Source organism: Numida meleagris, chromosome 6 (genome assembly GCF_002078875.1).
Source record: "Numida meleagris isolate 19003 breed g44 Domestic line chromosome 6, NumMel1.0, whole genome shotgun sequence".
Lineage (NCBI taxonomy): Eukaryota > Metazoa > Chordata > Aves > Galliformes > Numididae > Numida > Numida meleagris.
The window spans coordinates 3,635,289-3,651,837 of NC_034414.1; the positions used below are offsets into that span (position 1 = coordinate 3,635,289).

Sequence of the window (16,549 nt, forward strand, 5' to 3'; positions counted from 1 at the left end):
TCCTAGGAGACTAAGCAACTGTAATTTGTCTCAGTTGCAACATGATTATATTATGCAGATTTTGCTCCCTAAAATTGGAGAAAATGTTAGGTGTTTTAATGACTGGCTGTTCAGAATCAGTTGTGCAACTGCCTGGATTGTGGGGACGCCTTCTAAATGAGTATGAAATAATAGCTGTGGAAATGATTTTCCAAGCTTGCCAGTCTCTCCCGTCATTTATGAAGAAGTTGTTTCCACCCTAATACTTCAGTTTTAAAGTACTTTATTCAGCTGTCCACGAGTTATTCAGTGATGTATGCTGTATTGTTCTCGAGTGTTGTTTGCTTTACCGAGTCTGTGTCTGCATGACATGACCTACGGTGTTGCCCTGTAGGTGTTTACCTCTGTGGTACTAGCTGTTGTACTAGACTAGCAAGTGCAGAACAGAGAATTCCTACATAAAAATAGAAATATATGAATTGTGGCTGGCACATAGATAAATACAGTGAATGTATCGGTGCTGATGTTTGCTGCTTGAAGTGAGAGAAATGCTGATGGGCAATGCACCAAGCGGTGGATCATCGTGCAACGGCCTCCAGATGCCAGCAGAGGGAGGTTGTGCGCGTTTAAAGCCTATGCGAGGCCCATTGTTGTAGAAGGCCCGTTGCGGTCTGGATTCCTTATCTCTTTCAAGCCCCCGCCTCCCGTTTGTGGTCTCTTAAGCACGTCTCAAGAGTATATTTCAAATTGATTACAGACAATTTGCGCAGGATTTCGTGATGAACGCAGATGTCAGAAGCAGCTCGTCATCCAGCGCCATTGCAGACCTTCACGAGGATGAGGATAGCGTTTACTTCAGCTCCTACGGGCATTATGGGATACATGAAGAGATGCTTAAGGTTAGAAAGTGATTTCGACTGCATCTTAGTAGGACTAAAGAGGAAAGATGGAGTGAAGTGGGCTGCGGGCCTGTAAATATACTGCAGAGCAGCTGCATTTTTAACCCTTTCTATGCATAATAGTTTTTTCCCTGGGAGATTGGTTGATTTCCTATTTTCAGTTTTATTCCCTTTGTATAAATTCTGTTTACTGTACAGGAAGCACTAGGTACATAAAATCATTTGCCACAGAAATATGTTTTGAAATGTTGCCGTTTCCATGCTACAGCTCTACCTTGGCAGAATCAGCTTTTCATGTAGACTTAAAAGATGAATGAAATCATGTGGTACAGACAGTGAATTTTTCTAAATTTATATTTTCCAAACAATTGGAATTTGTAGAGCAAACTCAATTATGAAATATTGTAGTTTCCTGTTGCATTAAGTGAACTGAAATTGTAGGTATTTGTGCACCATCCTACGTATTGATAATGCAACACTGAACACCTGGAAAAATTGTGTGCACCTTTTATATAATAAAGATGATGGAAAATAGTCTGAGTTGTTCAAAAGGAAACCTGTATATGCCCTTTAAACTTTATAAAAGAAAAGTTCAAATTGGCATGCAAATCAAAATCCCTTAACGCTTCTTTTCAGAGGAAAGGTCATAGTTAAGAGTGTTGTAAGCAGGTTTATCATTTTATGGCAGAAATAAATAAAATTCTTGCATACATGTATGGATAGAATATGAAGTTATGAAGTAGCTTGGTCCATACAGGTAGTTTGTATGTATCCTTTTGTGTTGTAAATCAGTTAGTGGCCCCACTGTAGAAACACTCATGAATCTGTGTTAAGAATAGGATAAGCATGAGGTAGATTATAAGGGGGAGGGAGTGTTGTGGAAGAACAAAGCACTTCTGCAGAGGTAAAGGAATGTTATGCAAAATGCATAAACTAGAGAAATGGGTTCAAAATCTCAAAGATAAATGGTAGAGGTTGGGTTTGGCAGTCAGCTGTGTTAAAAATTAAAGAGTTTGAGATGTCACAGGGAATAGATGAGGAAGCTTTTGTTTGCTACTAAAGTTCTTAGCAATTCTGCATCTCTGCAGAAGATTGGTTTTAAAAAATCGTGTTCTGTTGGTTTTGGGGAATGTTTGTCAGAATGCCTTTGGGAAGACTTCTGACTTCTTTCTAAACAGGAAAACATTGGTTTTTAACCTGTATAAATGGAATGTTTTGCTGTGTGCCTGACATTACTTTAATTTTTGTGCATCAACCTTATTTACATCAGCAAGTAACTTGCTACATTTACAGTTTTAAGAAAGGAGGCTGTCTGTGTTTGATGTCTGACAACATCTTGTTTTGGAACCTTTTTTTCCTTTATGCCTGGTAGTGACAGCACAAAGTTTGTTTCTTTTACTGCATGTATTTCAAATACGGGAAAGATACCTGCTACTTCACAGCAGTGAAATGGCTAGTTGCTTCCCTGTTCCTTTTATTTTTCTTCTTGAGGATGTCTTGAATATTATCTTAGTGAAATTTCTTGCCATTTTATTTAAAAAAAAAAAAAAGCATGCCATGGAAATAGTGAGTGAAAGAGAGACCTGAAAGTGTATGACTGTGGGTTACTCAAGCAGTAGTGCATATAGGAGAGCCAGGAGCTAGCACTGTATTGATTAAGCAGGGGCAGTGCTGAGGCAATGTGAGTGGGCAGGATGTAGGGCTGAAAGCTTTCCAGCTGACTGCACTAGTGATTGATGTTGAGCTTTTTTTTACACTATTTTGGTTGTTTCAGCAAATACTGTGATAGAAGTGAACTACCAAAAATAGTTGTTCTCAATACAATGTTATAGTAATCAAATATAATTTTAAAGGATTCACTTTTTTTATTCATAGTAGGTACTTTCAAGTACCTACTCAAAGTATGATTTTCTAAATTGTTTGGACTGTATGTGTGATGACCCTTTTTAACCTTTACCTGGGTTTTATGCTTTTCAAGATTGAGAATAGCTCAGTTTGTCTTGATAATTTTTATGAACATGTCCTTTGTTCTCAACTTGATCTTTTTTCCTAATAAAACACTTTTTTCTTCCTCACTAGAGGAAACTTATTTAATTTTTAGAAAAAATATATAAATTATCTGCCATAATAGAAGAATATAATCATGATTTATTTCTCTACTTTAGTATTATTTGTAGACCATATTTCCTAGGTAAAGATTACTTTTGTGAGGTTTTTTCATTGCTCTAACATTTGCTTTGCAACAGCAATTCCAAAACTGACTCTTAGCTGTAAATTTGTGTACCGGCTGATACATATTAAATGGATCAATACATCACTATGCTGGTGGTTTGAGCAGTGCCACTAGCTTTCATACACTAAGATACTATAACTGCTTAGATGTTTATTAAGAACTTTTAAAGCATCCGAAAATCAAACACATAAGGCCAGTATGGTATAAGTTGTCTTGGTTTTTTGTGTGTTTGTTTTTATTTTTTTTCTTCCACTTCTAGATGTTCAGCTGACTTGATTTGCTTAGGCAGTAAATTTTAAAGAATTGTAGTACAGAATGTCACTGGTGTAGAATTGTAGAACTACACTGTTGTAGGGTCCTTATAAATGCAGTAGCCACAAAACATCTGTAGGCCAGGTTAAAAGCCAGTTGCTCAGCATTTTTGAACAGTATCTTGTATACAGATAAGCCAAACGAACATAGTTGTCTTTGCTTTAAATCATAGGATAAAGTGCGTACAGAAAGCTATCGTGACTTCATGTACCAAAATCCACATATCTTCAAGGACAAGGTAGGTAAACCGTTCAGAAAAATCAGTAATTTCCAGGTTTGGGTTTTTTTGTTTTTGTTCCTTAAAGTGGTGGAAATGATACAGACTGGCTACTTTGTGGCTTTGGAAATAGAGTGTTGCGCTGGCAAGATTTGATTTAATATACTCAGCCTTTATTAGGTGATAGAATGTTATTCGGCTGCTGGAGAGTGGATAGTGCTGATAACAGGAGTGTTGATTGCTATTGTCATTGTTGTGTGTGCTGTGTCAGGATGTTCATTAATTATGTTGGCGGGGTTAGTTTAGCCTTTCTTCTCTAGTATATTAAGCAGAATCCATCTTAGAGGGGCTAAACCAGAATTTAAGTGAATTTCAATGTGTGCCTGATTTCAGTAAAGACATCTTGGAAACACTGAGTAGTTAGAACTGGGGAAGAATTCACATGCAACTGACTTGTTGAATTGTTGTTTAATGTATCCAGACTAGGTTATTACTAAGGGACTTCGAACCAGCAGCTAGTATTTCACTTGCAGTGGGGAAAAAAGAGGCCTGCCTTTATGATCCTACTGTGGTTACGACCCCAGTGCAGTTGTGACCTGCTTGTCTTATGTATTTTGCTTGGCTGTTTCTGATGAGTTTGATGTCTTCTGAGTTATACTGCGTAGGCTTCTCTTCTGGTGTAGCTTTCATCTGCTTACTGCTTACCGTTTTTCAGCTGGCAAGTTTATGGAAGCGCATGACTTCTAATTTTTATTTGAATTTTGATTGATACTTTGTTAATCAGCAAGACTTAATAGTTGTGGAGGAAATGAAGGTGTGCCCATCTGATAGTTACTCTTTACATTAATCAGATTTCTTTTAGCAACTACAGGAAGAACTTTTATTTTTGCTTCAGCTTGTATCATAAGCCTGTTTCTACTAAACATGGCTAAGCTTCTCATTACAATGATAACAGGCAAAAGTATCTTAAAACATGATGTTGCCAGTTACTTGAAAGATATGAATGATCAGATAGCTGGATGGTTCATCCAACAAAACATAAACTTTAATAAAGAAACAAAACTTTCTTGTGTGTAGTTAAGCTTTTTGTTTCCAAAAGGACAGCTGTGAGAGTAGATGGGGAAGTTTATTAAAATAGCTTATTTGAACTTCTGTTACTAATCTGAAGCCTCCCTAGGAAGTGAACTTGTGTGAGTTGGGTGAAAATGGAGTATCTATGTATATTATGCATGCTTTATTCAGAACCAGCCAGCTTGTTAGATGTCTCTCAGCTTTCAAAATAACTTACTAGAGATAAAATGAATCCTCCTTGCTGCCTTTATTATCTACTTGTCAAATGTACTTGAGTTGAGAATAAGACAAATATGATTATCTAATAGGAACAGTTAAGGTGGCCTTACATGGTGAAAGGAAACGTGATCCACTTACAGCAAAATATTTTTTTTGTTTAAAGAGGGGAAAAAAAAAATGTTAAAAAAACAGTATTTCTACATTTCAATTTCTACTGTGGAGCAGACGTCCCAGGCAAGCATCAATGCTGTATTGAGGAGAAAAAAATGAGGTTTTTAAACATCTTTTCTAGTCAAAGTTCATTGTTGGAATTAATTTAACCGACCAAATTACCTGAAACCATGTTTTTCTGAATTTGAAGTAATTCTTTTTTTGTTATGAAAACAAGAATATCAGTTTTGATTCAGCTGCAGAGAAGAATGTGATGCTGCAGTGTGTTGTGGTATAGTCAAATCACCAGTCCAGCTGTTCCAGATCCCTGGTGAGAGTCCATATGTGATCCCTGCAAGAATGTGTTGGCTGCAGACCCTTGTCCTTAGGCTAATTGGTGATCTTTCAGCTTGTCTTTCTATTCCTCAGATGTGTTCCAGCTTGTACGTATTCTCTCCCCTGCCTTTTTCTCCATCCCCATCCCCTGCCTAAGGCTAGATGAGCTCCATCTGGGTTTTTAAGTGACCAGGGCAGCTGTCCAAATGCTGTCTTATCTTCCAGCTATCGTGGCTCAGCAGTTTTAACTACCATGGTCAAGTGCAAGAGCAGATGATTTTGGGGGCATGAGATTTCAACAGCTGCAGGAACAGTGATTTCTTCACCTTCTATTCTTGTCTCTAGAAGACTTCAGCCTAGGCACTTCTGTAGCCCTTGCTACTTATGCCTCACTTACTGCTGATGGGTCATGGCATAGACTCCCTTTGGAAGAAAGCTGCAGAGTTCAAGTGGAACAACTAACTCTGTCTGCAACTTTTGTTGCCAGCCTCCCTGCATAGTGCTGTGATGCTAATTTTTTTTAGGCTGATTCCAGATAGTAAGTTTGTTTATGAAGGCAGGGGGGATTCAGTTCATCAGTTGCTGCTTCCCAGAACTCCACAACAGAAGCCAACTTACACTTTGTTGCAAAGGGTAAATTGCTATTTTAATTCCTGCTGGCTTCAGTGTTGTTGCTCTGTATCTGTTATCAAAATGTGTAAGTTGTATTATATATAGTACTGGCCATGCGTACCTATTGTGCAGAATTAAATTCTTAATACTTGTGACATGAAATTTAAAAGGGCACATGTAAGTTTTTTGTTGTGCTAAAACTAAGCAGTCTCAATAGCTCATGCATAAGGATGGATTATTGCCTTGCAATATTCTGTAAAAAGGGGGGTTATAATTCTCAAGTGTGAGATTGATTACTAAGTGATGTGATGAATCACTTAGTAATCACTCTTAATGAATTAATGGCATTTCTGAAAGAGTTAATGTCATGAAAGCTGTGAAGACCATTTTATAACAATGGAATCTGTGCTAAGAAGGAGAGCCAGTGAAATAACTTGGTAATCCTTCTAGTGGGTGATCTTTTTGAGTACTGTTACCAGTAGTTCAAGTAGGAAAGACACACCAGTGTTATGAATGACTAGAGATTTTCTTTCTTTTGTATTCTTCTTCTGAAGCATATGTACCTCTTAAAAATCACTGAGTTTCTGTAGTTGAAGAGGAGAAAGAAACACAGAGGCATGGAAGTATGTTTTGAAGTCAGAAATCTTAACATGCGTGACAGAAACTGTTGTGTGAATTTACTTTGGATCAAGAAGGACATAGCCAGCGAAGAAGATAAATATTGATACAGTAAGAATGTTGAGAAAATGCGTTCTCAATGTTCAGCAAGCAGTGGTTGAGACATTTTTCTTATGCAATAGATGCGAGTTTTCAGTGACTTCAGATATTCTTTATGTTGAGGGATGAATTTGTGAATGTTTTTTCCACTTGTTGAAAATACTTAACAGATCTATATACTTAAGGAATATATAAAGGCTTTGGGTTTTGTGTATGTTTGCATATACATTATCTTCCTTCTTGTGTTACAGTTGGAATTAAACTGCTGGAAAGAATTAAAATTTCTCAATAGACTTAATGAGAAACTGCAAAGTTAGAATGTGGTTTTTCAGAGTCAGTGCTAAATCGAGTTGTTAGAATGATTCACTAATATTACAATTCTTCAGGCTCTAATTTCTCTTTCACCTGTTTATGTAACTTCTTAATTGTTTCCTGAATAATTACTTAGAATGATTTTTCTTGTGTGAATGAGCTCATCAGCAGCTAGTCTGCCTTATTGCCCCTCTGTAAGAGGCAGAGGATCCTGTAGAAGATCTGAAGTTAGAATTGTGATTTGACTTAGATATCTGAATGTAGTAGGGAAATCTGATGCTAACTTCTTGTTCTTTGGTTAGAACGTGTTATGTCACTAATGTAGAAAGACATGTAGAAAAATCAGAGCAAAAGAAATAAATGGAAGCAAAAAATATGTTGCTTACTCATTTCAGGTTGTTTTGGATGTTGGCTGTGGAACTGGAATACTCTCCATGTTTGCTGCCAAAGCAGGTGCAAAGAAAGTGATTGGAGTAGACCAATCTGAAATCATTTATCAAGCCATGGACATCATTAGGTAGGAAAGCTCTGGAAAACATGTATGGTAAATATTGCTGTAAAAAGTTATTAAAATATTGTTCCTAATTAATCATCACGTATCACTTGGTATGTCTTTTACTAAAGTCCTTCCTTGATCTGAAGATTAGAACAGCTTTTAATTTCTGTAAGCTTATTTTCTAGATTTTAGAAAACGTAAAGTTTTGCTTTACTGTGTCCATTTAAATATAAATATATATATTCAGATCTTTGTGTTGGAACTGTGGTGGATTTTAAGAAAAAGGCTTGTTATAGAATCATAGAATCACGAAGGTTGGAAAAGACCTCCAAGGCCACCCAGTCCAACACCTACCGCCAATATTTCCCCACTAAACCATGCCCCTCAGTACATAATGTTTCTTGAGCACCTCCAGGAGCAGTTCCTCCACCACCTCCCTGTGTAGCCTGTTAAGTATTTGCTTTTATTACCAGTTTTAACACCATCAATGGAGACATCAAATGTGCTGCATTTTATGATTATATGGTATTAGCCTTTCTCTGGTAAGGTTCTTTATGTTAGTATATTTAAGAGACTCTGTGGAGAGTAATAAAAGACTACTACCTCATTTTATTTCCTTGGAAACGTATTGTGCTCTTTTTTTTTTTGCACTGGTTTGGTGATTACCATTGTACTGTAGGATTTTCTATAGTTTGGGGGGAAGAAAAAAATCCATTTTAACAGCACATACACCAGCACACTATTTGTGGGATTGCTGAGAAAAGGTGTTTCAGTGAAAACTGCAAATACAATGTGTACCATGTCATAGAATTATACAGAGTGGAAGGGACCCCTGGAGGACATCTGGTCCAGACGCTGTTCATCTCAGGTTCTGCTACAGCAGGTGGCTCGGACATCATTTGGTCAAGTTCTGAACACTGCCACTTCAGTCTGAACTTCTTTGGCAAATGTTTGACTATCCTCACTCTTATTTTTTTTTTTAAATATCAAATTGAAATTTCTATGGTTGCAGCTTTTGTTCTTTGCCTCTCATCCAGTCCATGTGATATTAGAGGTTTGCTGTATCTTCTCTTCATCCTCACATTAGGCAGAGGCAGGCATTGGATACCCACCAGTTATTCTTCCCTTCTTAAAGTTAAGGGAACTCTCTTCTCAGCCTCTCCCTGAGTGTCGTGTCCTACAGCCCCTGGTGGCCCATCACCAGACTCACTCCAGTACGTCACTGTCTTGTGCTGCAGGTTTCCTGTATGGATACTGTACTTCAGATGCACTTTCACAAGTGTCAAATAAAAGGAAATGATCGCTCCTTGACCTGCTGCTACCATCTTGTGTATATGACACAGCTGGTTGCTTATGTTCAACTTGTTCACCAGTACCCCTTGTTAGTAACAGGGTGGAGAAAAGCAAGCAGAGTTGATTTCTAACCCTTGAGAATCAATTTGTCTTGTTTTGTGGGAATTATTCCAGCTGAGGTGGTCTTTGCCTTTGCAAAGCTGAGCTTCCTATCAGCTCATTTCTACAGTCTCTGCCTTCTAATTTATCAGCTGCTTTCCCCAGCTGAGAGTTAACCAGAAATTTTATAAGGGTGCATTCTCTCCCATCATCCAGGTTGCTTGCTAATAACTGTTAAATGGAGTCAGATCTAGCACTGAATACTGAGGGACACGAGTGGTACCTGGCTGTCGCTTAGACTTTGTATTGCTTATCTCAATTCTTTTGAATCACATCATCTGGACAGCTTTCCTCTCACGTAATAATTTATACAACCATTCCGTGTTTCACTGATTTACCATTATGGGATAGAATGGGAAGCTGCGAGTTTGTGTAAAAGTAAAGCAACGATGCCTGAATGCTTAAAGATTTTCTAGCATGAAGCATGAGAAATGTAGGTTAAAATATGCACTGTTGATATCTGAGGCGTATGTTTTGTTTTTTATTTGGAGCAACTGTGAAAAAGCAAAGGTAACTGCTGAGGAATTTGGGAATCACAGTTTATGGGATTTTAGTGATACAAAAATATCATTCTTGAGGTGGAATGCTGAGGATGCAACTATCATGCTTGGATGCTGTAACCTTTTTCTATTAAATAAATACCTGCTTAAGAAAAGGGCTATATTTAGCATCAGTTGTAACATCGAGTTCAATGCTTCTATGGGACAATAACTCAAAAGAGTACTTTTCCCAGGAATCCTTGACATCTTCCAAATGGTTACACGTATGAAATGATGTCCTGTTCCTGAGATGCTCGGTGACAGACCTAAGGTTGTTCATCACTTTCAACAAAAGCACAGAAAGTTCTTTACGCGTTATTTATGCTCGCAGAATGATAGAAGTATCAGTTAACACATGTATTTCCTTTGGTGAGGAAAAGGGTGAGCCTTTTAGAAAAAGAACAAATCAAAACTCCTGAGAGTGATGAATGACCACTTGGAATACAAAGCAAGTCACAGCTACAGCTATGCATTTATAGGTAACTTCTGCTGTAAAAGGTTCAGTTCACATTAAAGCCTTCAGTTCACATCAAAACAATTTATATTTGCCTTGTTAAGCCCCCTTTTCCTAAAGGAAAAACTGACAAACTTGCAATGGAATAACAACTATTGGAGTGCTGAACTCAGTGTTGCTTAAAAATTACTGCGGTGTGTCTCCACCTGTGATTGGAGTATGTGCTCAAGAGCTTCTGTCCCTCCCAGAATTAAGGTTTGTTTTTAATGTTAATTGTAGGGCAACTAATGTGTGTAAGTAAGCTGGAGTAAGTGGCTTGTGTGCCGTTATTCTTTCCCAAGGTTACATAGGAAACTTATTAAGTGGATATTTGCCCTCTTTTCTTGATGTGAATAAGAAAATGCAAAACTTTCTAGTGCATTGAAGATGTTTGGCATTTGTCCTGTTACACTAGAATAAGAATTTGAAACATGCTGCATAAATAACATCTAAGTTGCTTTTCCTACAATCTATAAACTCCTTTATATGCTACAATTAAAAAGTATGTAATAAACTGGTATTTTTCCCCGAGTATTTTTTAATTGTGTATTTGTACAGGGTCATTAACAATATTATCTTCACATCCTTTTTTCTCTTAGAATATTGATACGGGTGGTAGCTCTTTAACATTTTATTTTTCCCTTTGAACTTCTCTTTTGACTTCTGTTTACAAAACAAAATATGATGTTAGTAGTGAACTGCTACTCTTCTCAGGAAAGGCTGACACATGCAGAGTATTTAATTGATGTTTCCAGCAGCCCATGAGTTCAAGCAGCCCTTTGACCCTTTCCTTTCCCTGTTTTTTTTGTAATCTTTCTCCTATTGTCTTCTAGATGGAATTTTTAATGTGATTACTGGTCTGTATTGAAAGTCAGACAGCATGAGAGAGTAAGATGTCAGGCTGTGGGGGAAGGGGCTGAGATGGGAACTGCGGCGGATAGATAAATTTCTTTAGGAATACTTTTTTACTCTCCGTAACAATAGCTATGGGCATCTAGCAATTTAACTGTCATGCAGTTTTTATTTCAAAAGTACCTTCCTCCTTGTGCAGGATGTTTGTGTCATTACTTGCATGTGAGGTAATACTGGTTACTGCAGTTACTAAATGTTGCAGATTTTGGCAAAAATCACAGCAAGGATAATGCCTTCATTGTGGAATAACTGTAATGTTAATCTAAACGGGAATGTTCTCAGTGTCTTTGCAGCTGGTCTCCTCAAAAAAAAAAAAAAAAACAACAGCGCAGTTGTGCAAAAGAGCTTTATATGAAGTTAATTTCGATTTCTGTCCAAGTGTGATGAGTAGGCTCTAATCCCTCCAGACTTAAACTCCAGGGATCAAAGAAGAAGTAGAAACAAGCAACTCTAAATAAAAAGGGGTATCATTGTAAATTGGCTTATCTATTCTTCTGGGTTCTGAAATCTGCACGTTTGCGTGCACAAGATATTGGAGGTATACGGTTCTACTGTCTGCCACCTTTGCCTGACACTTTATCTCCTGGCATTCCTGGAGACCTAGTAGCATTTCATCTGAAGTATAACTGACAAGAATGATATTGCCTCTTATTCTGTTTTTGATCAGTTAGAAAATAAGAAATGATCTGGGGGAGGAGGGAAGGAATGCAAAGCAGAGCCATCCGAATATCTCTCTTGACAGCATCAAACGGAAATAGAAACTAACTGGCTTATATTATGACTTGCAGATTAAATAAACTGGAAAATACCATTGCATTAGTTAAAGGAAGAACTGAAGAGGTAGATCTGCCTGTGGAGAAAGTGGATGTAATTATATCTGAATGGATGGTAAGATGTATGAATATTCTTTTCAAAGCATTTTTATTCTTAGGAAAAAAATGCATTGTTTCATTATAAAAGTCTGAGAAATTATTCTTCAGGGATTACTTTTTAAACCAACCAGACAATGTGCTTACAGCAGTGTTTTTCAAAACCTGGGAGGTGGGATGACAATCTGGATTATGTGGTATTCAAATAAGATTCTTCATCTCTCTTGATCGTGCTGTTTCAGGTCAAGGTTCTTTAAGTACAGTTAAGCTGTTCTGGATATAGCCAGTAAGTTGGTGTTGTGTAGTGAGTGTGCAAATCTACAAATGTATTCTGTATTCCTGAAAAATAACATTGCAACTGCTCTTATGATGATAGTTGAGGCATTTTGTATTAGTCATGTAGCCTAGATCATTTTGATAAATAAAATACCTTTAAGTCCACGAAGACAACTCAAGACTGTCCTGACTGTGCAGGAGAAGTGACTCAGAAGTGTATATGCTGGGAAATCTGCAAATATAGAGAGAACTTGAAAACAGCATTGCTACTGATTGGAGCGTTTTTAGTATAAGAATGAAATAACTGATTGTAAAAGTGCATAACGATGATAATGGCTTATTTATATGCTGCTTAGTGCATTTCCTGTAGGTTATTTCCTGGAATGTGTTTGATTTCAGGTGTTGGACTGTTACCATTCTTTGATGTGCTTTCTTTCAAGCACGGTTGTGCTTGCTGCCTTCCATTGATACTAATAAAGAAACCTATTTGATAAGACCCAGGAGGAATTACTTAGTGGCTTAGTCTGTTCGTTGTCAAAAGTGTGGTAGGAAACACCCTTTGACTTTTTTTGTGGACTTCTGCAATTCAGTCTCCTATGTCACAGACCTTGAAAAAGCTCTTAAAATAATGTTGTTTTTTCATAATAATTACCACTGTTTGGATTTGAATTTAAAGGATAGAATAATTTTTCTTTAAGATCAGTAATGAAAGCTCACGTTCTTTTGTTTGTTGTTGTTGACAAATTATGGCTGTTCTACATGCAGAGAGGCCTTTGGGCATGATCACTATGCATCCATCCATATTTCATTTCCAGGTAAAGGTGAAAATAAATTGTTCTTTTCTTTGTGGGGTTGTTTTTCTTTTTTTGATATTAAGTATTTTTGTGTGCTGGCAAACTATGTTTTTTTTTTTGTTCCACTGCTGTAAAGAATGTTACATAAAGTATGAGCTGAATCTAACATTGAGGTCACTTGTTTCAAGGAAGATTTAAGCTATTGGTGGTAGTGGATTAAAAAGTAGTGCTTTATGATTGGTGGTATCTGACAGCGTATTGACTTCACTAGAAACATAGTAATAATAGCTCTTTTGAGGAAACTTCTGATCAGTTTCCTAATATGTGTGCCTAAATCATGTTCCCAAAAGCACATTTTTTATTCTGGAGCCCAAGATTTGATTTTTGAAAGTGATTCGGGCACTTGAGAACCTAAGGCACGTTGTAAATGGGTTCCTCTAAGGTGAAATAGAGGACTATGTAGAGCACTTCATGTAAGAAATGAAGTAATGAATGTTCTGTTTCCCATTTTGGTGCTAATTTACCTTTTAATGTTACAGTTATATAAATGTGCACTTGACTTAATGAGGTATTCTAAATATTTAGGGATGTTAGCATTTTTATGGGTTGCTGCAATACAGAGATAAAGAGGACAATGCTGTGAGAGTAAGATTGATAGCTGCATGGAGCACAGACAGTTCCAACACTGTCCAGAGAAGAGTATTGTGCTGCCTAGATGCAAATGAAGATTCCTCTTTGTCTGGCTTTCTCATGTTTTCTGTTTTCACAACTGTGTAAATTGGCTTTTTCTTTTCATTCTCTGATCCTGAGCAATGTGAAATATTTTGTGTTCATATGAGAATAGAAGTGCTTGAAAATTGACTGGCCATTTGCTTGAATATCTTGTACATACTAAGTGCGGAAGCAATAAGGATCTCAATATATATGTTTTCAGTTCTTTATATGGAGTGTCTATATGAACTAGCAGGAGAACTTCAGTGGGAACAGTATGTTTCTTTGTAACGAAAATGTGAAAAGTTGCAGCTTCTTTTAGGAAGTAAACTGCTTGTGCACTAGCAGTTACTAAATCCTTTTGTGGAGCCATTACTTGGTTTGCTTGTCACAGAATGGTATTGAACACCAGTACTGTGTAAGCTTTTTAGAGCTATGCATCAGACATCAGAAAGCTATAAACAAGTGTGCAGCAGCAGAATGGAGGCTGGAGAGAGGAAAAGATGCTGCATCCAGCGGGGATGTTTCTAGAACACACTTCCTGAGAAATTTGACAGGAGTGTGTTATCATAGGTACAGTGTTGCTTTACGAGCACCTTCAGTGTAGTGGTTTCTGGTTATCACTCTACTTGTGTAAGTGACCTGTGGCTTTCACAGACTGCTATTGCTACCTCCTTCATTTTTACATTTATTCCTTTAAAATATGCCGAAATGAGAGAAGCATCTTAAATATTACAAAGCGAGTAGATGGGGTGCTTGTGTATCAGATATGGACAAATCCAAACAGTATTTCAAATCTATACTTGTCATCTTCCAAAATAATATTTTTCAGTTGAAAATTTACTTGGATTTAGTTTTGGTTTGTTCAAGGTTCAGGGAATGAATTATGAGCAACTGTCTCTTTGGCTTTCTTTTCAGCCTGTGGAAGAAATTAGGGAACAGTGATCTTACTTTTGATGTAACAACTAAATGACTTACGTATGACATCTGAAGTATGCATGTTTGAATGAAAGTCAGGCAGGCAATAAGGGCATTTGTGTAATTGTGTTCTGCTAAAACCAGCTTGCAAACTGTTTTGAAAGACAGTGGAAGGTGTTTTAAGATATGAGCTCTTCTGCTGGTGTCTAAAAGGAAGATTGCTGAAGATTGAGGGCCTCTTGGCATACTGGATACCTGGATAAATCCATCTGTTTAGACATTCGCATTCTGAAGACCACTATGGATTCCTTTTAGCAGAACACTGGTGAAGTATTGGTGGCCAGACACATGTACTTAGAGTGCTGTAGGCCAGGAGAACCGAAGAGCCAGTTCATCTAATGAACCTCATTACCTTGTAGATAAGAACAGCCGAGTCATAGTCTGTTCTGCTAACCAAACTGATTCTGTTAGACAAAGGTCTTCTGGTTGTTAGAGATAAACTGTCTGAATGTACAAATGGGTGAACTTTGTACCAGATCTCGCTGCTGGCCTCGTTCATAGAGGTTCCGCTGTACAGGGTTGCCCAATAATCTGTACCAGGGCTTTAAGCTTCTGATGTTCTATCCTGCTTAATTGCCTGGAGCTTGCACATGTGAAAGCTTTGGAAGCCTTAACTGTGAAACTACCAATTATGTTTTAGTGGTTACATTTTTGCTTATCTGCTTTTACTTTAGGGAACCTGCAAATCTCTTAACTTCTTACGCAAATTGTAGGCTTACATGAATTATACTTCTAAGCAAAGATACCAGTAAAGTATAAATAAGTTTGAAAGAGAAGCTGCTATGCAAAGTAGTGGAGCTTGTTTTTTTGTTAAATTGAATATTCGACAGGACAAGATCTGCTATCAGCCTACAAAATGTGGCTGTGTTATTGCATGTGTGGATTTTGGTAGTATAATCATAAACTTCATAGGCAGCCCACTGGAAGGATGAGTGGAGAAACAAAAAATACAGTGTTTTTCTAGAATGCTTTATTTGGTTGTGTCTGTTTACAGTCATTTTTTTTCTCTCAGTGCTTTTTGTTTTTGCTTCTGCAGCTAAGAATATGAAGGTAGAGGTTTGTTGAGAGGTTTGTTCCCCCCAGAAATATTTACAGTTCTTAACTGTAGGGGGTTTTATTATGAGGGACAGCTGTCTGAGGTGGTTGTCTCAAATACAATGTCAGAACACACTGCATTCTCATAAATTGCCAGTTTACGTAGTGCTGTGTGATACTAAACATGCAGTGTCGCCTTAAAGAGTGGAGAAACTGGGAAAGAGATGGATTCTTAAACCACAAACTGAATCTAATGCTCATGTTGCTCAGGCAGCTAATAATGCACTTTTGCTTTTGCCTTAAGTAATTTTAAAGTGATATTAATGTGATTTGTGAGTAGAGGTAGCCTGGATCTTGGGAAAAGTACTAGGAAGTGAATGCGCCTGAAATACTGGAACCAATCTTTTCTCTCCTTGCTCCTTTCCTCTATTCCTATGTGGACATACAGTGATGGTGCTTGGGTTGTTTTTTTAACACTTGCTAGTGTTTCTGTAGTCTTGATATTCTGTATTGTTAATATTAGGAGTGCATTAGTAGAGGTGTTCTGCTCCTATAAAACAGTAAAATATAGTTTTCGAATTTACGTAAGATCTTATTTTTTTAAATGCTGTGCAAGGAGCATATGAAGTGGCTGAATGCTTTAATTTCTTTGCAATGGTTTTTTTTGTGTTTTTTTTCTATTTTTAAAGAATTTTTTCTTGTATTTTATCATGTTAATAGCAAATGTGGCTTTGCACACTTGAGATCTGTCCTTTTGGTGTTCTTGCTTACCTTGCACGAGTTTAAGGATACAACAGGATGTGCTCTTGTTTGTTTTTGTTAGTTTTTGCTTATTGGCTTTATTTATTAAATCATAGAATGGCTTGGGTTGAAAAGGACCTCAAAGATCATCGAGTCTCAACCCCCCTGCCAAGTGCAGGGTCGCCAACCACTAGAC

The 16,549-nt window shown here is 37.3% G+C and overlaps 1 protein-coding gene across 2 annotated transcripts in view; it reads left to right on the top strand.

The window, feature by feature from the left end:
• PRMT3 (protein arginine methyltransferase 3) overlaps nt 1-16,549 on the top strand; it is a 57,306-nt gene that overhangs the window by 6,389 nt on the left and 34,368 nt on the right. For both annotated transcript variants that reach the window (XR_002440324.1, XM_021402259.1), the window contains exons 7-10: nt 737-878; nt 3,596-3,661; nt 7,453-7,574; nt 11,738-11,837. Coding sequence is in view for 1 of the 2 variants with exons in the window: in XM_021402259.1 (XP_021257934.1) it covers nt 737-878; nt 3,596-3,661; nt 7,453-7,574; nt 11,738-11,837 (430 nt within the window). In the remaining variant the exon portion in view is untranslated. The remainder of the gene's footprint in view (nt 1-736; nt 879-3,595; nt 3,662-7,452; nt 7,575-11,737; nt 11,838-16,549) is intronic.